This window comes from Hemitrygon akajei, chromosome 10, assembly GCF_048418815.1.
Source record: "Hemitrygon akajei chromosome 10, sHemAka1.3, whole genome shotgun sequence".
In the NCBI taxonomy this organism is placed as follows: Eukaryota; Metazoa; Chordata; class Chondrichthyes; order Myliobatiformes; family Dasyatidae; genus Hemitrygon; species Hemitrygon akajei.
The window spans coordinates 13545260-13569861 of NC_133133.1; the positions used below are offsets into that span (position 1 = coordinate 13545260).

General features: G+C 43.2%; 1 protein-coding gene across 1 annotated transcript; it reads right to left on the reverse strand.

The window, feature by feature from the left end:
• Positions 1–213: 213 nt before the first annotated feature.
• On the reverse strand, positions 214–11779 carry LOC140734048 (aristaless-related homeobox protein-like). The gene is made up of 5 exons (XM_073057633.1): positions 11528–11779; positions 10792–11263; positions 9881–9926; positions 7592–7872; positions 214–1003 (listed from the first exon to the last, which is right to left on the reverse strand). The coding sequence occupies exons 1-5, from the start codon at positions 11724–11726 to the stop codon at positions 778–780; spliced, it is 1224 nt and encodes a 407-aa protein (XP_072913734.1). The 5' UTR covers positions 11727–11779; the 3' UTR covers positions 214–777.
• Between the last annotated feature and the right edge of the window lie 12823 nt (positions 11780–24602).

Genomic DNA, 24602 nt, shown 5'->3' on the forward strand with positions numbered 1-24602 from the left:
TCAATGGTCTCTGAATGCATGTACACTACCTCACCTTCTTGCTCTTTTCTTGCACTAATATTTAGTTTTTTTTAGATTTCTTTTTGTAATGTATGGTAATTTTTAAATGTATTGCTGCCACAAACAAATTTCATGATATATATATCAAATACCTGATTCTGATTCAATGTAAAGAATGACCTCTCATAACCAGCAGTATCATTGACACCATCATTAAATCAACGTTTATTTGTATAAATCTCATGAACCACAAGGGACACATCACTTACTGTTAAAATACTATAATTCTGTTGTACCATTATATAAATTAAATAGATCTTCATCAGTAGTGATCTGTGTACTAAAACTCCTATCTATACAGATACAAGCCCTAAAGAAAGACATCTTTCCCCCCAGAAGCGATATTACAGCCTTGAATGTACATGGCATCTCTTTAACAATGACTTTGGCTTTTTATTAAAAACAATGTTAACAACACAAGGCAGCTCTGCATTAGAGACTTCTAGATGTCAAATGTGACTGAAGATCACAGATGTAAGGGTTTATTAAGTTAAAACAAAGCCTATATAATAGTCTGCCCACCATCCCAGATAAATGGCAATGCAATGTGGCTTGCTATTATCTGGACTCTCCCCCCAAGAGTTTCAATGCATTTGTAAGTAGCAGCCATTTCTTGAGAGGCGCATTTGGGGGTCAGTCTCTTGAGGTGCTTTCTCTTTCGGTATCGGCCTTCTGGCCACCGTACCACAGTACCATTGTTATAGGGCTGCTCGCCTCTTAACAGACCTGTTTGCCTGTATTTGTCAGATTAGGGAGCAAACTGATGGGAGGGCTGTGTGTCGCATGTTCTTTAGCTTTCAGTCTCAGACTGGCGATGCTGCTGGACTTTCTGTCCATGGCTGTCGAATGCGAGTGAGGTGGAAAGACACCGGGGTCCACCGCAGAGACTGAAGGCTTCACAATCAGGGATGTCGCCATCAGAGGATTCATTGTCGTGAAGAACCTGAAAACCACAAACGTAATAAGCTGAAGGAATAAAGCACAATAGATTCTGATCACACCCTCCTCACAGTGTCTAACATTGGACTTTGACAAAGCAAACGAACCTTGCTTATTTTAGAGATTCAGCGCGGATCAGGCCCTTCTGGCCCAATGTGTCACACCACCTCACAATTCACCTATTTAACTCTACCCTAATAACAGAAAATTTATGATGACAAATTTACCTATCGACTGGTAGGTCTTCGGATAATGGGAGGAAACCAGAGCACCCAGAGGAAACTCATACACTCATGGGAAGAATGTACAAATTTTCTTCCACAGGATGTTGGAATTAAACTTCCAACTCCAGAATGCCCTGAGCTGTAATAGCATTGCTCTAACCGCTACGATACCTTGGTGTCTCTAGTTGGTGAATGTACTGTAAAGTATTAAGAGTCTGGTGATTGATCTGGAGGTATATAAAATCATGAAGACCACAGATAAGGCCATGATGTCATGGCACATTTCAAAACATGATATGAGATCTTTGGCCCAATTTCCAGTGTTGTCCCAAATCCATCTAAGTCCCACCCCTTCATAAATCTAACCAAGTGTGTCTTAAATGATGTCATTGTACCTGCCTTAATCACTTCCCCTGGCAGCTGGTTCCATATACTTACCACTTGAAAAAGTTGCAAAACTGATCCACATGCAGCCTCACTGACAGCTTACTGTACTGTCCAACTCCTATATTCAATGCTATGAAACATGAACTCCTTCTCCCAGCACAGGGGAGTCTATAATCAGAGGTATCAGCTGTACCTAATAAAGTCGCCACTGAGTGAATGTTCGTGGTCTTTTGCTGCTGTAGCCCTTCCACTTCAAGGCTGTGCATTCAGAGATGCTCTTCTGCACACCACCCAGTGTAATGTGCAGTTACTTGAGTTACTGTCACCTTCCAGTCAGTTTGAATCAGTCTGGCCATTCTCCTCTGACCTCTCTCATTAACAAAGTGTTTTCACCCGCAGAACTACCACTCACTAGATGATATTTGTTTTTTGCCCCAGTCTCTGTAAACCCCAGAGACTGTTGTGCTTGAGAACCCCAGGAGATCAGCAGTTTCCAAGATACTCAACCACATGTCTTTCACCAACAATCATTCCACCACGGTCAAAGTCACTTAGATCACATTTCTTCCCCATTCTGATGTTTGTTCTGAAGAACTCTTGACATGTCCGTATGCTTTTATGCATTGAGTTGCAGCCACGTGATTGGCTGATCAGATATTTACATAACAAATAGGTGTGTCTAATAAAGTAGCCATGCAGTGTACAGTAGGGTAACAGGTCCTTTTGTCCCAATGAACCTAGGCAATCCATTTACACCCATGTGTCTAATTAACCTGCTTACCCAAATGTCTTTGGAAACCAAAGCACCTGGAAAAAAAAAACCCACATGGTCACATGGAGAATGTACACTCTCCTTACAGACAGAGGTGGAATTGATCTCTGGTTGAGGGTGCTGTAATAGCATTACGCCAACCACTGTGCTACTGTACCTGTCTACATTTAGGCATGTACGAGGGTAGGAAAGGATTAGCGAGATGTGGGCCAAACACAGGCAAGTGGGATGAGCTGAGGTAGGCATCTTGTTTGGCATGGATAAGATGGTCTGAAGGGTCTGTTTCCCTATAACTTTATAGTGCCAGTCACTCATGTTCAGCACTTGGAGATGAAATGTTTTGCCCTCTCCACATGGTTGCCCACTGACCTGTTAATTACCATCCAATTTCTTCCTTAAAATCAAGAACAAAAAATTTAATAAAATGATAGGGATAAAAACAATTATTGCAGAAGATGAGTTATTAACCTTTCATTTCTTATAAATCAAACTTTTGCTCAGATGTGAATACAATTTATGGCGATGATAAAGCATTTGATGTCGACAAAATATTTCTTGTGTTTGTAAACACAAGAGATTCTGCAGATGTTGGAAATCCAGAGTAACACACACAACACACAAAATGCTGGAGGAACTCAGCACGTAAGGCAACATTTATGGAAAGGAAGAAAGAGCTGATGTTTCAGGCTACGACCTTTCATCAGGACTGGAAAGGAAGGGAGAAGAAGCCAGAATAAGAAGGCGAGGAGGATAAGAAGGAGTTCAAGTTCCAAGGAAGAACACATAGCTGTGATAGTGAGATTGGGTGAGCACATGGTCAAAGAGTTGGAGAGAAGCAGAGATCACAGAAGGGGCATAGTGAGAAAGGGTCTCACTGAATTAATGTCAAAGAGAAGATTTAAGCTTCTTCAGGGTAGGCATACCTCAAACAGACTTCACAGTGGAGCAGCAAATCATGAACACAAGACATTGCGCAAATGCTGGAAATCTGAGCAACAAACACAAAATGCTGGAGGAACTCAATAGGTTAGGCAGCATTTATGGAAAGGAATAAACTGTCAATGTTTTGGGCTGAGAACAGTACTGATGAAGTGTTTTGGCTAGAAACATTGACTGTTTATTAATTTTCAAAGATGCTGCCTGACCTGCTGAGTTCCTCCAGCATTTTCTGCATTTGCAAAAACAGATTTGGCTACATTACTTAACTCGACATAAAATATTTTGCAATTATTGGATGTTGATCAGTAGATCAAGCTGTCCTGCTTTACTTCTGCTGAACCATTCCCGTTGTTACAAAATATATGAACCCAAGCCAAGCACTCTGAATTGCTGAGATTTTGTTCCTCACTGGGAAGAACAGCAATGGATATACTCCGGACTGGAGTAAAATTCTGAGATGACCTGGATATTGTTTGTTCTGCAATCTGACTAAACTTTCCTTGAGGGACAATTACCCTTTGAAATGTGATTGGTATGTGAAACTACTTTTACAAACCATTTCAGGGTGCCCGGGTAGAGTATTGGTTAATGTGATGCTACTAAGTTCAGGTCTTTCAGGGTTTGGAGGTTAATTCCGGTGCCATCTGTAAGGAGTTTGTACATTCTCTCCGCAAACTGTGTGGGTTTCCTCCAGGTACTCCAGTTTCCTCCCTAAGTCCAGACGTACCAATTAGTAGGCTAATTGTACTGTGATTAGGTTACAGTTAAATCAGTAGGTTAACAGGCAGTGCTGGAAGGACCGGTTCCACACTGTATCTCTAAATTAGTAAAGTAAGTACACCCACAAGTAGTATAATTTGCAAATTTTGTGCTGTAGAATTTACAGAGAATATAACAGAAAGCTACAAAAAAAAAAGACATACTGTACCTTGTTTCATTAACAGGGAAGAAAACCTTTAAGATGGAGGTGGGCTGTATTTGAGTAATACAAATTATTTAGATAATTATAGACTAATACCACTACCATACTTCCATATTACTAATGGTTACATTAGTCATGTCTCCCCAAACAGATCCTTTACCCCCCCAGTTGAAGGAAGGTCAGCGAGCTCCTGGTGGGCAAAGGAAATGTTTCAAAAGATAACATCAAGATCAGCCTCAAGAAATTCAACATTACATCTGAAACCTGGGAAGACATTGCACTCAATAGATACACCTGGAGGAAATCTGTTCAAAAGAGAGCTGCACTACATGAGAGCGAACTCTGTTGTGCCACAGAAAAAGGAGACTGAACAACCAGAAGACCCAAACACTATCCACATGCAACACTTACTCTTTTCCACATTGCACCAGAATATGCGAGTCCCAGAACTGTCTCTACAGCCACCTGAGGACTCACCAACTGACAACCCCCAAGGAGAAGATCATATTCAACTCAAATAATCAGACTACCAAGTTACTTAATAGAAAGTAATTAATTGAAATTACTACCATACTTTCTAGATAGCAAACAGTTATCTAGTAGGCATAGAGATTTGACTGTGCATCACAATTGGGCATAAAAAAACAAATAATTAATTTACAAAAAGAGGAAATTTGCCCTTTTTCAATGAGTTGTTATTTATTGGACTGAAGACCCTGCTTTGGGCAGTAACAGACTCGGTAAAGTACTGGTGTTATTCATGGAACCATAACAACAGAGAGAGAGCTTAAATGACTCATGGGGTCTTTGCCACTTCTCTGTAGGACAATGCCCTCTTGAGGCTCTCCACTGGTTGGTTTGACTATCGATTTTAAGTCCTAGCTGTCTATGTATATGAAAACCAATATGCAAGCCAAGACAGTACGGTATAGATAGATAGATACTTTATTCATCCCCATGGGGAAATTCAACTTTTTTTCCAATGTCCCATACACTTGTTGTAGCAAAACTAATTACATACAATGGAGAGCAACCTGCTGCCCACATAGCAGGCTCCCTTTCCACATGCAGCTGATGAATCCAAAGGTATGGCAGAGACCGATATCGTATGGCACCAGTGGCACTGCAGGAGTTGACAGTTAGCATTGAACTCAACTCAGTGTAGGACTGCATTAGGGACTCCAACTGGAATTTCCTCAGGGTTTATTCTCGAAGCCTTCCCCAAGGCAGTGGAGGTTTGAGATCAGTTTTCCTTCTCCTAGATGAACTGCCAACCACAGCTGATGATCCCTATTTGCCCGAAGCAACTGGTTTTAAGGTGCCAGTTACCCGCCTTTGTCCTTTCTGTCAGTAGAATAGTTTCATGAGGATTAGTAGCTAAATCAGACATGAAGGTCTGGAGCTAGATTTAGGAGTCAGAGGCTATTTGAGATGCACACCATTGGCAGCACTTAGTAAGTAGTGGGAGCTCATCATCACTACCCCTCCTAGCCAGAACAACCTTAAGGTCAAATTATCTGTCTGCATCCCCATCTTCCATCCACTTTCCTTTGAAAGCCCTGGCATAATCAAAGTAATTTAAATCGGAGTTCAAGAGTAATGTTTTCATTTCAATAATAATAATGATGATGATAATAATAATGTCAGCATTAAGATTTCTATCAACTGCAGTTTTTCTTCGATTAAAGAAAGAGCAAGAAAGAAATTAAATATTGGGGCTTTGAAAGCTATCACTCCATTTCCACCTGCCAATTTCTCGAAGCATGGGTTACTTTGAATGCATTTTCAGTGTAATTTTAACCACATCCTAACAGGCTTCCATTAATCTAAAGATATATTCTGTCATTAATTGCAAAAGTACTGTATATTTGACTCAATCAATAAATAAAACATCAAGGGCATATATACAGAAAGGTGCCAAAGAAAGGTCAATAACATCTTGAAGGGTCCCACCTACCATGCTCATGGACTGCTTGTCCCAATCCTTTTAGGGTGGTGACAGTGTAGCAAATACGTCAGGACCACCAGACTCAGAAACTGTTATTTTCCCCAGGCAGCAAGGCTGATCAATACCTTCACCTACTAACCAACCCCTTCACACCCATAACTGTCACTACTTTATTGTTTCCTGTCAGTTACCTTATATACAAACTCAAATACTCCTATGTTGAACATCACTTAATGGACTTATAATCAATATGTATAAGCAATCTTATGTATTGAAATGTGTGTCTTCTACTGTGTTCTTTATGTTATTGTGTACGTGTGTTTTTTTTGTGTGCTACATCAGATCCAGAGTAACAATTATTTCATTTGGCTATACACTTGTATCACTGAAAATGGCATTAAAATATTCTGAAAGACTCTAAAGAGGGGTTATTAATTGAAACATGGCGATATTGTACCCACATCTTCAACATAAGACAACAGATGCAGTAGCTATGATCCAGCCTTGAATTACTTTTGTTGAATTTTAATGGACACTAATGGTAAATGTTGGGATTTCACGCAATTTTGAATGGGAACATGCAGAACCCATGTCACGTGCTCATCTTAACTCTGACGCCGAGATAATAATGCCTTTATTAGTGCTTTATAAGGTATTGCTCAGACCGCACTTGGAATGTTGTGAGCAGTTTTCAGTTGAGTTTTGGACTAAGATTGGATGTGTCGCCATTAAAAAGGGTTCAGAGGAAGTTCATGAGAAAAATTCCAGGAATTAAAAGGTTAACATATGGAGAGCGTTTGATGACTCTGGGTGTGTACTCGCTGGAGTTTGAAAGAAAGAGGCAGGATCTCATTGAAACCTATCGAATACTGAAAGGCCTAGATAGACTGGATATGGAGAGGATACCTCCATGGAGTGGGTGAGTCTAGGACCACAGGGCACAGCCTCAGACAAGAGGGGCGTCAATTTAGAACAGAAATGAGGGGGAATTTCTTTAGCCAGAGGGTGGTGAATCCGTGGAATTCATTGCCACAGCTGCTTGTGGAGGCCAAGTCATTGGGGATATTTGAAGTGGAGGTTGATAGGTTTTTGGTTAAAGACATCAATGTTACCGGGAGGAAGTAGGAAAATGAGGTTGAGAGGGAAAATAAATCAGCTATGATGGTATGGCGGAGCAGACTCGAGAAGTTGAATGGGTCAATTCTGCTCCCGTGCCTTATGGTACTTTGTTATAAACAACGGAGTAATGTTTATCCAGTGTTTGCCTTAGAGGGAAAAAACCTGCATTATTTGCATGTTAAATTAAGAACGTACTTTATAAACACAACGGTCTAACATCGAACAGTCATGACAATTAGTGTTTAAAATGTGAGAACGGATCCCGAGGTGTTTATACCAACCTTCCAAAATGTGGGTTGAGTAAGGGGTGTCTGAAGAAAGTGGTCCCGATGAAGGTGCTGATTCCTAGCTGGGCTGCTGAACTGTAGGCGTTGGTGCCTGTCGCCGCGGAGAGAGCAGGGATGGATGATGACCTCCAACTCGACTCCAAGCCAGTGGACTGGGCCAATGGCACGTCCAGGTAGAGCCCAAGCGGGCTGGTCAGAGACAAGCTGTGCGGATGGCTCAAGCTTCCCGCCTTCTCACGCTTCCTCCACTTGGCTCTGCGGTTTTGGAACCACACCTAGCACGGAACAGCGGGGTAAGAGCGTCCAATTAATCAAAGCTAGCCAAGAAACTGTGCACCCCAAGCAAGACCACAACCATTCAACCACAACCTGGATGCATTTCCAATCATTGTCGAGTATTGGCAATGAACTGGTCTTCATTGTACGTCACTAAAGCATTAAAAAGGTAGATTCTGGATGAAATGATTAAGAAAGCGCTAAATATTCCCTGTGGAGAATCAAAATAAACAAAAAAAAATCATAATAAAACTGAAAATGTTGCAAACACTGAGAGGGTCAGTGAGTGTGGAGCAGGGTTTCCGGTCGATAACTCCTCATTAGACTCAACAACAGTTTCTTGATAAACAAACACAAAATGCTGGAGGACCTCAGCAGGTCAGGAGGCAAGGATTAAACAGTCGACGTTTCTGGCTGAGATCCCGCAAGAGGACTATTTTTTTCTCTTCACAGACGACCTGCTAAATGGTTCCTGAATTTTCAGCCTGTTTAACGATTTCCAGTATCTGCATTTTATTTTCATCAACTTTTAAATGGGGTTATTTATTTTAAAATAATTAACTTGTGATTGGCTGAATTATTTGTACCATGATAAATTCTAATTAATGTCCCGGTGTACATAACCTAAGATTTAAGATTATTGCCAAATTTTTCTTTAGTGCTTCCAAAGAACTCCCCATCCGCTGGTGCTTCATGCCATTGCGAGGATATTCCAACCCAGATTACACAGGCGTGCGATCCCCAACACTGAAGTTCTCTTCAACACAAAACGAAATGAAATTTCGAAGGTAGACGCAAACGCCGCGGGTCATCTCAATTCTTAATCGAGGTGCCCATTCCTGAAATCAGCGAGAATTTTAGGTTATCCAAGATGTTAAACATCTCCAGCGATTTATTTGAAATTAGCGTTTGTTTGAATTGTTGCTACATTTCCGGAGGGCAGATGCGCTCTCTGGGCAGGTCTTCAGTCGGGAGCCTTACACGAAGGATGACTGTTCAGACATTAGGTTATTTCTAAGTGTAGAATTTTAACACGATATGTCTGAAATTAAACGTCTCGGTACGTGGGTGTAACAACAATTACAGAACGCCCGAACGAACTTGACAGTTATCGATACTTATCCTTGTGGATGAATTAATTCCATCTCTCAGCGTTTTTAAAAAAAAGTTTCTTCCCCTCTGCCATCAGATTTCTGAACGGACAATGAACTTATAAACACTACCTCATTTCCTCTCTTTTCGCACAACTTAATCTATATCGTATTGTAATTTATAGCGTTACATTATGTATTGCACTGTACTGCTGGCGCATGACATATGCCAGTGATATTAAACCTGATTCTGCGATAATCGTTACGATATGGTAAAAAGTGTTTCACCAAACAAGGGGGTATGACAAGAAAACCTGATTCTTAAACAAAAATATAGTCTTATAGTGTTATAACTAGATTTATTTTAATGTTTTAATTATTTATTTGCGATAAGGCGAAAATCGTTGAAATTCTCATTTGCCCAGCAAGGCGAGGGGTTATGTTTTAATTAAATAAACTTGTCCAGACAGCCCAGTGCCGGTGTTGCTGTACGCCAGATGGTTTCTGTTCCCGGACACTCCCCAGAGCCTTTTGTAACTTCATCACTCCCTGGAGATCTGAAAGTGAGTGGATTATTTACTGAATGTAGACGATTTAACTTTGGTCTGCATCGTACTTCACGAGTTGCCGCAGAATGGTGAAAATGTGACTTAACCTGACGGAACAAATGGATGTTTAAATTCTATGGTTTAAAACTGGTTTCATTTTCTCCCTAACTCCCTCACGAAGATTTCTCCGATTTAGATGTTTACAACGCGGTGTACAATCTGAAGATTTAACGAGCACGTCGAATATCGTCTAAGGCCCATTCCACACGCCGTTATATCTGCAGGAGCAAATTAACGCAATTTTGCATCTGTCACTGGTTCCGAGATTTAACCCTGCCATGCCAAATTAAAGGATTAGGAACACACACCTGGACCCGTGCTTCGGTTAAATCGAGTCGCATTGCCAGGTCTTCCCTGCGAAGAAACACAACATTATTATCCACTTTTACATTGTAGACACAGCACTGCAATGTCCAGCTGACCTTAAATTAAACTGACTAGCCCAGTGCTTTCGCCAGTTTCTTGGCTCAGATTCCCTACACGGGCAGAATATTCATATCGTATCAGAAAACGGGTGGTGAACATTTATTTGTTTATATTTTAAAACAGCGAATATATATATATATATATATATAACAGTCGATGTATATAACAAAGTAACTTCACTTAAAAATGTTTCAATTTGGACACTTAATCCGTTACATGTCACCATGACTCCATCAAAACGGTAATATAGTCTCGGGAATGAATCACGCGGGAGAGATTTTTAAAAAATGTAGTGTATTTTTAATCATGCTTTTATGTTAACTGCAGCCTACTTTTTAAGCGATTTAGAAATTACCTCTCAATCTGGAAGGCTCAATTTTGTTTTGCTGTATATTTTTGTAAGAGATTTATAAACTTTCTTTTGTGTAGTTTTCCATTGAATTTCTTTCTTCTATGATACCCGCAGCATGAAAATGTAGTATTTGGTGATGTATATACTTTGATAATAAACTTTGAACTTTGATTCAAAAATTACCTCTTATTTTGTGAGACACAAATTATGTTATTGTAAGAGACTTACAAACCTTAGCGAGAACTTTTATACGGGCTGAATTTTAATCAACCCGTTTTGAAAATTCTTACTCATTTTCTTGTGATGTGGTTTGGTTTAATGTGGAGCCGGAGTTAATTAACTTTGGTTCTTTCAGGAGCCGCTGGGAGAGCAGAGGCGAGGGCTACTGGTATTGCGGGTGACGGCAGTCGCCTACAGTTTCCTGCGCTGAGCTCCAGTTACCTTGTGAAGACATCGGGGTAGTGGGTTTTCCGGAAAGCTCTCTCCAACTCCTCCAGCTGAAAGTTAGTGAAGGTAGTTCTGTAGCGACGCTGCTTCCGTTTGAAAGACCCGTCCTCCTGTTCACTAACGCAAGGGAAGTACTGAAGATTGGTGCTTTCCCCGACACACTCCCTCTGATCCGCGACTTCTTTCGACCTCTCCTCATCAGCTCCCGTTCCCAGTGACTGGCTTTCCGAGACATTTTCTCTCTCCCCACAAGTCTTCGCACCCCGTTCCCCTAACATCGAAGGTAAAGCGTTTTCCACCGGTGGTAAAAGCTTCACATCGCCCCGTCGCTCCCCCTGTGCCGGCACGGGGCTGGGATCGGTTTTCGTTTCGCTCGAAGGAAATTCATCGCCCTTGACTGCCCCTCGTCCCGAGCGTGTGTGTTGAAGCCAACCCCGTTCTTGGTTCCTGATGCCTGCCGAATGATCTCAAGAAAAACAATAAAACTTAATCATAATAATTTACCTAAGTTAATTCCATACAATTGCAAAAAAGTAATTTGCGTAAACATTTTAACTATGTGGCGTGTTTTTCCCTTTTTTAAGCACTGCTGTTTTAGAAATATTAATTATATAATACAAAGAACAGTATTTTATTCCGGCAATTCTTAACAAACGTATGGACAGAATTATTTTGTTTGTGAGCGGGGAGGTCAGGAAGGCTTGTTCGGTAGGAAGCCCTACCAACTTACCCGCATTTTCCTCGATTTCCCCCTGGAGGTTTCTGACGCCAGGTGAGTGAGCATCTCCCCGTTTGACAGGCCGGCTGGTGCGCCCCAAGATACTGTCAATGAGATAGGAAGAGAGCAGAGGAAAAGGCTGAGGTTTCTCAGTAACGGCGGCATCCAAGCTCCCTGGACAAGGCGGCGAGCTGTTCCCCTGAGTTTGCATGGCGCTCCCGCTTCTCTGCAAATGTCAGAAGACCAACTTTTCCCCCCGAAAGCATCAACATGTCTAACGAGCGCATTAATGACGCTCTGCAATTTGTGCGCGCACCACTTTAAGTAAACATCTCCAGCCACACTTCCCATTGGTACATAGTGTGACCAGCGAGATATCATTACATAACCCAAAATCTGCGATGGATCTCTCCTTTGCAGAGACCTTAATATAAATCTACTAACTGACACGATGAGTTTCATCGGACACGTTTTGGCTCAGAATCAGAATTAAGTTTAATACCACTGACGTATGCCGAAATTTATGGTTTCGTGGCAGCAGTACATTCTTAAAAAGATTTAATTTATACTTATTTCAATTTATATGTAGCGCAAAAATAGTGACGGCGATCTACATTGACATTAGCTTTATGCCTGGTAAAATTACATCTTTCCGTGTATGTTTTAAAAATTTAAGTGCAGTTATCAACCATTCTGAAAATGACACCTAATGTTAGCGCAGTCACTTTACAGCGCCAGCGAGCATCGGTCGGGGTTCGATTCCCGCCGCTGTCTATAGGGAATTTGTATCTTCTCCTCGGAACCGTGTGGGTTTCCTCCGGGCGCTCAGGCTTCCTCCCAGATTCCAAAGGGTTAGTTGTGGACATGCCATGTAGGCGCCTGCAGCCCACTGTTACTACACCGCACTATAAACACTTTAAATGTTCTGTTTATATTGTAAATACATTCCCGTATTTATGTCCATTTTATTCCATATCCGTAAGTTAACCTCCAACTTTATTAGCTTTTTTATTTGCATATAATTCTTAATTTTGTATACAACTTCTTATACTTTATAATAGCTGAATGTCTTTTTGTTGTGTGTTGTGCCCTGACCAACACTCTACAGCAAATTCATAACACATTTAAATGTAAGAGGTGAATAAATCTGATCCTTAAATATCCTTATGAAAATATTGACGCAGAGATCAAGTACGAAGTTACCATGTACATACAATAGATCCTCCAGATGCCGGAAATCTTGAGGAACTCGGCATGTCATGTAGTATCTATGGAGGGGAATAACAGTCAATGATTTGGACATTGATTAAAATGAGGGGAAGGAATCTGAGGGGAATGTTCTTTGCACAGGGGGTAATGCATATCTAGAACGTGCTGTCAGAGGAAGCTGTATGAAGTAAGCACACTTACAATATTTGAAAGACATTTGGAAAGGTACATGAAGAGTAAAGTTTCAGAGGGATTTCAAAGTCCAAAGTTCAATGTAACTTTATCAAAGTACTATCCATTTCCATACACTACCTTGAGATTCATATTAGTATATTGGGTGCTAGAGTAACATAGCAGTTAGCATGATGCTATTTCACCTCGGGGTGTCAGAAACTGGATTTCATTTTCGGTACTGCCTGTAAGGAGTTTGTACGTTCTGCCCATGAACTATGTAAGTTTTCTCTGGGTACTCTGATTTCCTCCCATCTACCTTAAGATTCATTTACCCCCAGGTATTTACAATAAAAAAAATTTAAAAAACTCAGCTTATTAGTATATGGTGTGACCGGACAGGACTATATTCCAAGAAAGTGTCACAGTCCCGATTGTTAATTCCCTTTCTTGCCCCTAATCTCCTTTGATTATGCTTTGATTCCAATCATTAATTTCCCATTTACTGCTAATTCGCTCGATGACAGCACACTTGGTCTCCATCAAGAACTGCAGTATAAGATCCCTGGCATCACAACCACTGGTTGCCAGTTCATTGGTCAATTCCCGTGTGATAACTTCATTTCCCGATTGCTTAAAACCGTTAGTTCTAAATTCAGCTCCAGTTTCAAGATAATCCATGAAAACCGTTTCCATGCCAAGACTCCATATCAGAGCTCCGTATCAAGATTCCTCCTGTTTGCTGTTCAACATTCACACCTGCGCCAGCATCCCAACTCAATATCTGTACCTGTGTCCTGCACTTGGGTTCTCCTCAGTTGCTCCTATTGGAGCAGACACGAACTGGCCACAATGAACCCAGTGGACACGAATCCCCTGCAACAAGCCCTTGCCAGCCAGGGCAATCAGATGCTCCGGGATATCATGGGGAACCTCCGTTCCCTGTCAGTGAATGTAAAAAAGGTCAGTGAACATACGGGCCCAGTTCACTGAGTATCCACTCATCTTACCCCATCCACTCCGGGAACTCTGTCTGACCAGCCCGGACAGCTTGTAGTGGCAACGCCCTACGTGTCGACAACACAACCACTAAGAGAGCCACACGTACCTGAACCAGAACCCTACGCCGGGGATCTGGGGAAGTGCCAGGCCTTTCTGCTGCAATGCTACTTGGTATTTGAGCAGCAGTCATCCACGTACGCCATGGACAGATCAAAGATAGCTTACATCATGGGGTTGTTGCGAGGAAGTGTCTTAGCGTGGGCCACCACGATTTGGGATAATCAGCCAGAGACCTGCACTTCATTCCCTACCTTCATCTCAGAAATGAGGAAGATTTCTGACCATCCTGTCTATGGTAAAGATGCTGCTATGCAACTACTCACCCTCCATCAGGGCTCCCGCAGTGTTTCCAAATACTCTGTGGAGTTCTGGATGCTAGCAGCCGACTCGGGGTGGAATGATGAGGTACACCAGGATGTATTTTGGCAAGGCCTCTGTGACATGGTAAAGGATGAGTTGGCGGCAAGGGATGACACTAACAGCCTGGATTCATTGATCTCCCTAGCTACCAGGCTGGACAACCGACTCTGAGAACGTCAAAGGGAGAGGACTGGTCGTCCTTCGCCTTCGGTCACCCCACGGCACACTTTACCTTCTTCTCCCAGCCCTAGCCTCTCCCCTCCTCCTGCTCCTAGAATAGCTCCTGGTTCGGCCGTTTCCACCACCCCAGGAGAGGAACCAATGCAGCTGGGATGGAACCGTCTTTCTCCCACAGAGCGACTCCGGAGATTAAGAGCAGGGGATTGTCTCTATTGCGGTCAGTCTGGCCATTTTCATGGTACCTGTTCCTTTCGGCCAAAGAGGGAGGGCTCACCAGTAGAAAGGGGGATGCTGGTGAGTCAGACAACATTCCCTTCTGTCCCCCAAACTCGAGTGCAGATCCAAGCTACCACTAACAGTCCCTGTCTCTGTCCGCCTTGGTGGACTCCAGTGCCGAGGAAAATCTGTTGGATGAAGACATAGTTTTCCAGGGCGGAATTCCTCGGGAGCTGTTGAGTAACCCTCTGGAAGCCCGGGCACTGGACAGAAGACTTCTGGCCCATGTCACTCACTGTACTCCTCCACTGTCATTGATTCTCTCTGGGAACCATCGGGAAGAGGTACAATTTAACCTAATTTCCTCTCCTCAAGCTCCTATAGTTCTTGGGTACCCCTGGTTAAGCCGCCATAATCCCCACATTGATTGGTCCACCTGGAAGATAGCCAGCTGAAGTTTGTTTTGTCACTCCTCTTCTCTACGGTTGGCCCTTTCCTTTGTAAAAGATGAGAGAAAAGATGGCGGTGCGACACAGCGCGCAGCGGCCACCCTGAGATGAATATCCGTTATCTGTCAAGTAGGAAGCCTTGTACAATCCTGATTTGATGGAGACGGACGTGAGAAGCACGGAGGAACACCTGGTGAAACTTCCAAAATGCCTGTTTCGCTGCCGCTGCTACTGTGCGATCGAAAAATCTCTGGAGAGGAAGGCCCCAAATCCTCGGCTTTGCCTGTTGCTTGGCGGCCGGGGTTGGGGTCGAAGCGCTCGGCAGAGATGGTGCTTGGTGTCAGAGGACTGGTCGGAGGCTCGAAGTTTTCGGACGGACTCAGAGTTGGCTGTGGTCGGGTGTTTCCAGGGTGCTGCATTGGCAAATTTGCGGCGCCGGAGGTTCATGGCAGGCAGAGTTTTTCTTCCTTCTACCGTCTGCGTGAGATGATGGGCTGTCGAGACTTTGAGACTTTTTTTTTTAACCATGCCCATGGTCTGCTCTTTTATCAAATTACAGTATTGTTTTGCACTGTTGTAACTATATGTTATAATTATGTGGTTTCTGTCATTTAGTCTTGGTCTGTTCTTGTGTTTCTGTGATATCATACTGGAGGAACATTGTATCATTTCTTAATGCATGCATTACTAAATGACAATAAACAAGGACTGAGTGTCCTCCTAATCTAATAATCTAAATCTAAAAGCCACCGTGACCTCGTCTGCCACTGAACCCCCCGACTTGTCCAGGGTTCCAGCAGAGTACCATGACCTAGGACAAGTGTTTAGAAAGCAATGGGCCCTTTCCCTGCCTGCACACCGACCATATGATTGTGCTATTGACCTTCTTCCCGGAGCTCCTCTATCCACCAGACAGCTGTATAACTTGTCCCGACCAGAGAGGGAAGCAATGGAGGGTTACATCAGATGTAGGGTTGAATCTCTCACGGCGGGCATTATACGACCCTCATCCTCCCCAGTGGGTGCAGGGTTCTTCTTTGTGGAGAAGAAGGATGGTTCACTGTGTCCCTGCATTGACTACTGAGGCCTAAATAATATAACCCAAAAGAACAAGTATCCACTGCCCCTCATAAATTCTGCTTTCGAATTACTTCACGGAGCCACCATCTTCTCCAAGTTGGACCCACGAAGTGCCTACCATCTGGTCAGAATAAGGGAGGGAGATGAGTGGAAAACAGCATTCAATACTCCTCTAGGCCACTTCGAATACCTGGTCATGCCATTTGGCCTCACCAATGCCCTCGCCGTCTTCCAAGCCCATATTAACAATGTCCTAAGAGACTTTATTAACTGTTTTGTGTTTGTTTATCTGGATGACATCCTATTCTTCTTCAGCAGTTTCCAGGAACACACCCATCATGTCTGTCAGGTTCTACAGAGGCTTCGGGAGAACAAATTATTTATTAAAGCTGAGAAGTGTGAGTTCCATGTCCCCTCAGTCAGCTTCTTAAGGTACATCATCGAGAGAGGGTGAGTGAGAGTGGATCCCGAGAAGATCCAGGCGGTGGCGGAGAGGCCAAGACCCATGACATGCAAGCAACTCCAACGATTTCTGGGGTTTGCGAACTTCTATCGCCAGTTCATCAGGGATTATAGTTGGGTGGCAGCACCCCTTATTCAACTTACCTCACCTATGACCCCTTTTCATTGGGACCCCGAAGCTGACTCAATGTTCTCGGAGCTGAAGAGGCGTTTCACATCCGCTCCGATCCTAGACCAACCAGACCCCTCTTATCAGTTCATTGTGGAGGTCGACGCCTCTGACTCTGGGGTGGGAACGTTCCTCTCCCAACGTTCAGGCCCTGATCAGAAACTTCATCCCTGTGCCTTCTTTTCTTGCCAGCTGTCCCCTGCCGAACGAAATTATGATGTAGGGAATCGGGAGTTACTGGCGGTCAAACTTGCTTTGGAGGAGTGGAGGCACTGGTTGGAGGGGGTGGAACATCCATTTATTGTCTGGACTGATCACAAGAATCTTGAATATATCCAAACTGCCAAACACCTGAATTCCTGCCAAGCCTGTTGGGCATTATTTTTTGGCTGTTCAGGTTTACACTCACCTATTGTCCGGGGTCCAAGAACGTGAAGCCCAATGCTCTCTGCCGTCAATATATTTCCAAGGAGGGCCTTCCCAACCCCGAGACCATTCTTCCACCATCCTGTGTGGTGACTGCCCTCACCTGAGAGATCGAGGCCATAGTCAAAGAGGCCCAATGGGCCCAACCTGACCCAGGCAACAGACCCTCCAATTGCCTTTTTGTGCCTGATTCCATTCAATCTCAGGTTCTCCAGTGGGGTCACATGTCTCGTTTTGCCTGCCATCCCAGGATTGATCGGATGCTGTCCCTTCTGAAGAGGCACTTCTGGTGGCCCACCATGGATGTTGATACCTGTTCCTTTGTCTCTGCCTGTTCTGTTTGTACCTAAGGAAAAGCCTCCCACCGACCACCTGCTGGATTGCTTTGTCCCATTCCTATTCCTAGCCGTCCTTGGTCTCACATAGCACTGGATTTTGTTATGGGACAACCCCCTTCATATAGGAACACTGCCATACTCACCGTGGTGGACCGCTTCTCCAAAGCTGTGCACTTCGTAGCCATTCCTAAATTTCCTACAGCTTGGGAAACAGCTGATCATCACGTCTTCCACCTTCATGGGATTCCTTCAGACATTATTTCTGACCGGGGTCCCCAATTCATCTCTCAAGTCTGGAGATCTTTTTGTCAAGCCCTTGGTGCCTCAGTAAGTCTGTTGTCTGGCTATCATCCACAGATGAACGGTCAAGCAGAATGGGCTAACCAGGATTTGGAAGCAGCACTGCGCTGGAGCACCCATCTCGCTTGGGTAGAGTATGCCCACAACTTCCTTGTCAGCACCGCCACCGGAAGCTCTCCCTTTGAATGCTCCCTCGGTTACCAATCCCCTCTGTTCTCCACTCATGAAGAGGACATTGCTGTGCCTCTGTTCAGGCCCATCTCCACCAGTGCCACAAGATCTGGGAAGACACACGCACGGCCCTGCTCTGCTCAGCCGACCGTAACCAGAGGATTGCCAATCGCCATCGGATTCCTGCACCTGATTATCAACCTGGGCAGAAAATTTGGCTCTCTTCTAAAGACATCCCCTTCAAGAACGAGCCCAAGAAACTCGCCCCTCGCTTCCTGGGACCTTTCGGATTGAGAGTATTATCAATCCCAAGACGGTCCGACTCGAACTGCCTAGATCTATGCACGTCCATCCTACATTCCATGTTTCCCAATTGAAGCCGGTATCTGTAAGCCCTTTGTGCCCTCCAGCCGAACCTCTTCCACTCACCTGGATCATCAATAGCCACCCGGCGTACACTGTCCGGCGATTACTAGATGTACGCTGCCGAGGCAGATTGGGAAGGAAACGACCCGGAGGAACACTCCTGGATTCCCCGCTCTTTCATTCTGGACCCTTCCCTCATCTGGGATTTCCATTGGGACCATCCAGACAAGCCTGGTGAATTGCCTGGAGGCTCCCTTCGGGGGGGGGGGGTATTGTCATGGTCCCAATTGTTAATTCCCCATCTTGCCCCTATTTGATTCCAATCGTTAATCTCCCATTTACTGCTAATTCGCTTGATGACAGCACACCTGGTCTCCATCAAGAACTGCAGAATAAGAAACACTGCGTCACAACCACTGGTTGCCAGTTCGTTAGTTACGTCTGTGTGACAACTTCGTTTCCCGACCACTTAGAACCATTAGTTCTAAGTTCAGCTCCAGTTTCCAGATATTCCATGAAAACCCAGTCTCTGTGTCAAGACTCCATATCATAGCTCTGTGTCAAGATTCCTCCTGTTTGCTGTTTAACGTTCACGTCTGTGCAAGCATCCCAAATCAATCTCCGTGCCTGTGTCCTGCACTTGGGTTCTCCTCAGTCCCTCCGTGCAACAGAAAGTAGTGTTGGAGATCTGGCTTCCCCTGCAAATTAACCATGCTCTTGGTGACATGGGCAGGTTCAAGGGCTTACCTGACCCACTCCTGTTCCGAATTCTCACGCTCTGGAATCTGCTTAAGTGTTGTGTGGAAGACCATAGATAAGATTCTGAATGTTCATTAACTTTGATGGAACTTAAGATGGATAAAGCAATAACAGAAGGAATTTAATCCTGAAAAATGTGAGTTGATGCATTTTATCAGATCTAATTATACTACGAAATACATAATTGTCGAACTCATGGAAGTACTGTGTCACAACCACGGAATCGGCAACACAGCAAATTTGGCAATTGTGCTCATGAATATGCACGTGTCAGCTAATTATTATTTCATTGTGATAGTATTTAACTCCATTCATTCTGTCACAGCATGTCGAGACTTAAGGCTGATTTATACTTGTGCGTCACATCGACGCCGTAGGTAATGCGTACCCTATGCCGTACCTACGCTGTAGGGTGACTTGCACCTCTCCAGGAAAGCTACTCACGCGTTGCGGCAACGCAGACCGCAACAACTGTGATTGGTCCATTTGGTAGCATCGTATTTCCTCCTATGCATTTCCGGTTGCTTTTTCTCTGCCATGTCTGTAGGCTGTGCGTACACGGATGCAAAATCGATCAACCAAATTATCAAATCTACCTGCCGACATGCGAAAATGTTTGAAATGCATTTCCTCGTCCATGTCTCTCTCGAAGAAACTCAACACAGTGACACAGAAATCACACTGCCAACTAGCTTTTTGGCGCACACCAACGCATGCTCCCTACGGCGTAGAACGGTGAATAAGTGAAAATCAGGGTTACGGCACAGGTTGCGGCGTAGCCCGTACGCACAAGTATAAATCAGCCTTTAGACACAGCTACGCTTCGCTGCCTGCTTGCATTCCGCCTTGCCTGAGAAGCTGGACTGTCGAGTCAACTGACTTTGAAGTCTAGCGGTATTTGTTTTATTCTTAGTTGTTCTTTTCAGCCACAGTGTAGGCTTCATTTTCCATTTGAGTTTTAGTTAACGGCCCTGTTTGGCCTAGCATTCATTGTTTTCTCTTTAACAGTGTTTGCATTAAAGTCTGTGAACTATCGACCTGTTTCAGTGTCTCTCACTCTGCACTTGGGCCATATTTTAACCTGGTGACATACTGAGGAACAAAAGATCTTATACATGTCCAAGGGTCCTTGAAAATACCAGTACAGGCAATATAAGGAGAGCATTCTGAGTAGCTGTACCATTGCCTGGTATGGAGTCTCCTATGCATTAGATCAAAAAAGGCTGCAGAGGGCAGTAGGGACAGCCAGCTCCATCACATGCACACAATTGTTGAGGACGTCTTCACGAAGCAGTGCCTCAAGAAGACTGTATCCATGATGAAGGACCCTTACCATCCAGGACACACCCCCTTCTCATTACTACCATTGTGGAGGAAGAGGCTGAAGCTCATATTCAATGTCTTAGAAACAGCTTCCTCTCCTCTGCCATCATATTTCAGAAGTCTATGAACCCCTGAACACCACATAACCATTCCTCCTTTGCACTATTTATTTTTGTGACTTATAGTAACTTCAGTGTCTTGCACAGTATTGAAAAATAATAAATTTCATGACATACATCAGTGATAGTAAACGTGATTCTGTTTCTGAAGTCTGATTCTATACAGGCATATAGGATACTATCTGGGGGCATAATGTCAGAACAGGATGGCTCATGTCACACATTGGGTAGTAACAGTCAACTACCATGTAGAGTTCTATTCATGATAGGATATATTACTTCCTAATGAAAGAAGTCATTCTGCCAACTGGCTTCACATGCAAAATCTCCTACAAGCTTCTGTCTCAACCCTCCCAACCTCCCTATACCCCTTTGTCACCTCCACCCATCACTGCCCAGCTTCTGGACTATATCCACTCTATCTGCCTATCAGCCTCCCCTAATCTGGTTCCACCTATCACCTTCTAGGCATTATCTCACCCTTCCCTCAAAGTTTCAAAGTACATTTATTAACAAAGTATGTATACAGTATACAACCTTGAGATTTGTCCTTCTGCAGGCAGTCACAGTAACAAACAAACACCATGGAACCCATTTAAAGAAAGCATCAAACACCCAACATAAAAAAAGGAATAAAGCACGGAAACAGCAAAAAAGCGAGCAAATAACAGAGGATAACTACAGGATCCCTGAGAGGATACAGGAGTGACAGCCACTGTGACAGTTCAAAATGCCTTGATCAAATTGCATTAAAAGCATAACCGGACTTCCAGTAAGATGGCGATCATTTAGCTGCTCCGAACTTTTGTTCCGTTACTGTCGCTACCTTTGCACTAAATGTCTCCATTTTATAAAGCTTAGATAGGAATTATTTCGGTATCTCTTACTTGCCTGTGAATATATCTAACCTACAATGTCTAGCAAGAGTTCTAAATCCGGGAGAAAAGAAACTACGACTTCGTCGGGCGTGACGATGGAGGCGCTTGCAAATCTCCGAGACAAAATCTTAAAGGAAATTAAAACCGCTTTCAAACAGTTAGAAGACAAACTGGATCGGATCAACGATAAAGTGGACAAACATGCTGAACACTTATCTTGCATCGATTCGACTTCTGAAGCTTTAGAAAGTCGGGTTCGATACTTGGAGACTCTCTGTTCCAGCTTAGAGGAAAAATCTAATAAACTTCTTTCCAAAATGGTGGATCTCGAAAATCGCAGCAAACGCTGCAACATCAGAATTCTGGGATTACCAGAGGCAACTGAGAAGGGGTCAACCGTGAAGTTTTTCGCTGAGTTTCTCTGTGAGATATTCGGGAAGGATCTGCTTCCAAACCCGCCCGAGCTCGAACGGGCACACAGAGTTAACGCCCCTCCCAGAATTCTGGGATCCCGTCCACGACCAGTAGTCTTGTGTTTCCATCAATACCAGGTAAAACACAGTCTGATTGTGGAGGCACGTCGCAGAGGTTCTTTTTCTTTCCAGGATACAACCATTCGCTTTGTGGAAGATTTTGCACCCCAGACTTTAAAGATGCGCGCTGAGTATAAAGGTGTAATGAAAGTGCTTTTTGATCGTGGTTTCAAACCTTCCTTTCGTAATCTTGCTGACCTAAGAATCAAGTTTAATACCGGGGAATTCAAGTGGTTCAAATCAGCGAGGGAAGCCCAAGCGTTTGTGGCAAGTCTTCTGGCTATCCAGTCATCTTCGGAATCTGATCGGACTTCCTAAAATGGTGGATAAGTACTCCTCGTAGTAAAATTACTTTCTCTGGACTCGGAATTCACTTGAATCACTCAGACATTATTCACTGAAACTCTAAAGGCTGTTGACAATCTCTCCCGGGATTTGGTGTGTGTGTACTCTATTTTCACCTCTGTATAACTTTACCTACAGAGTTCTACAACTAAATCTAACTTGTTTTGGAGGTTTGAAGTCTTTAGTGAAGGCCTCCCTGTTTGTCAGTTCACAGTTCAACTGCTGATTTATTTTTCCTCTGTTTTAAATACTTATTTATTTTATCTTTTTCTTTTCTTCACCCCCTTTTTTTTCCATTCTCTGAATGTTTTTTTCTCCCTTCTTGGTAAACGGTTGATAAATACTCGTCTTGAATTTACAATTTTCCCCTTCCTCTTTTTTTTCTTTTTCCTTCTTACCTTTTTTTTTCCTTTCTCTTACTTTATCCTTCTATAATATTTCGCGGGTAGATTAGCTTTGGTTTTCTTCCGATTTTCTCTGTATTAAGTTGTATATCTCGGCAGAAGGTGTTCTAATCTGTAGTTATGTTTCCTAGTGCATAAACTAGTTACTGTTTGTTATAGCATTTATACGGAACAGCTGTCAATGACACAGATCTGGAAGTTGTATTTGGGTTAATTTCTTTGGTAGAGCTAGCTACTTGTTTTGGTAGCCGTCTAGTTTTGGGTTGTGTGGATGGGGTGGGTTTTCCAGTTCCAACATTTCTTTATTCTTTAGGACATGTTTATATTTTGACCTTACGAATCTATGTTTACATCTCTGCTCTTGTACCGCTTGATTTTTTATATGCCTGCTGCCTTTTATGCATTAGTAATTGATAATGGCTAGTGCACTTAAATTTGTGAGCTGGAATGTAAAGGGACTGAACCACCCTGTTAAAAGGAGGAAGGTATTCTCACATATTAAACAACTCAAAGCTGACATTGCTTTCCTCCAAGAAACTCATATTCGTTCATTATTCGCTCTTCTTTGTGGTGGCGTGTTGGGGAGGAAGCATTAAGAAGAGGGACGCCTCACGTCTTAATAAGCTGGTAAGGAAGGCGGGCTCTGTCGTGGGCAAAGTACTGGAGGGTTTAACATCGGTAGCTGAGCGAAGGGCGCTGAGTAGGCTACGGTCAATTATGGATAACTCTGAACATCCTCTACATAGCACCATCCAGAGACAGAGAAGCAGTTTCAGCGACAGGTTACTATCGATGCAATGCTCCTCAGACAGGATGAAGAGGTCAATACTCCCCAATGCCATTAGGCTTTACAATTCTACCGCCAGGACTTAAGAACTTTTTAAAAGCTATTATTAATGCTTTTTGAGATAGTGATTTAGATGCATATCATATTTTTTACTGAGTTAAGTATTGTATGTAATTAGTTTTGCTACAACAAGTGTATGGGACATTGGAAAAAAAGTTGAATTTCCCCATGGGGATGAATAAAGTATCTATCTATCTATCATTATTCAGTTCTCAATTCGGATTTAAAGTTCCATAAGATCTGGGGGCCTTTTATCGAGTACTTTCATAACCTTTCTCTTGACTAGGGTTTTTTTTTTCTTTTTGGTCCCTTGCTTTCAGCTCCCTTTCTTTTCTGGGAGTAGGCATTATTATCCTCTGTTGCTAAGTGTATTCACAGTCTGGGAGTTTGACTGTCCGGACTTATACTCTCTATATTGTGTGGTGGTTGGTCTGGAATTGTTGTTTTTTTTTTCTTGTGTTGTGGGGTTTGGGGAGGACACTAAGCTCACTTGTCTTTAATTTAGGTGCTTTTTTGTTAAATTCTCTTCCTCTGTAGCATATTGATATTGTATGCTTAACCTTGCTCTGTATTAATGCTCCTCATTGGGATTTGGGGTTTTTAATTTTGTAAAATGTTTTGAAAAACTAAAAAAATAAAAAAAAAGCATAACCAGAATAAAAAAGAAAAAGAATAACCAGAAACACAGGGAACATGAACCATAGAGTTGCCCAAAAATGAGTCAAAAACCATAGAGTGCTTTCAGAGTTCAATTCCAGTGTAAATTAAAAATCAAACTGTAAAGTCCTCTGAAAACAGTCCCAAACCCACGAGCCCTGCCACCAAGGTGAGCAAAGTTGCACCCTTCCCCAGCACCAGCGAGATGTAGACCAGTCAAACACAAGCTGACAGCATTGAAAACCCGCTCGTCTTCTGCTCTC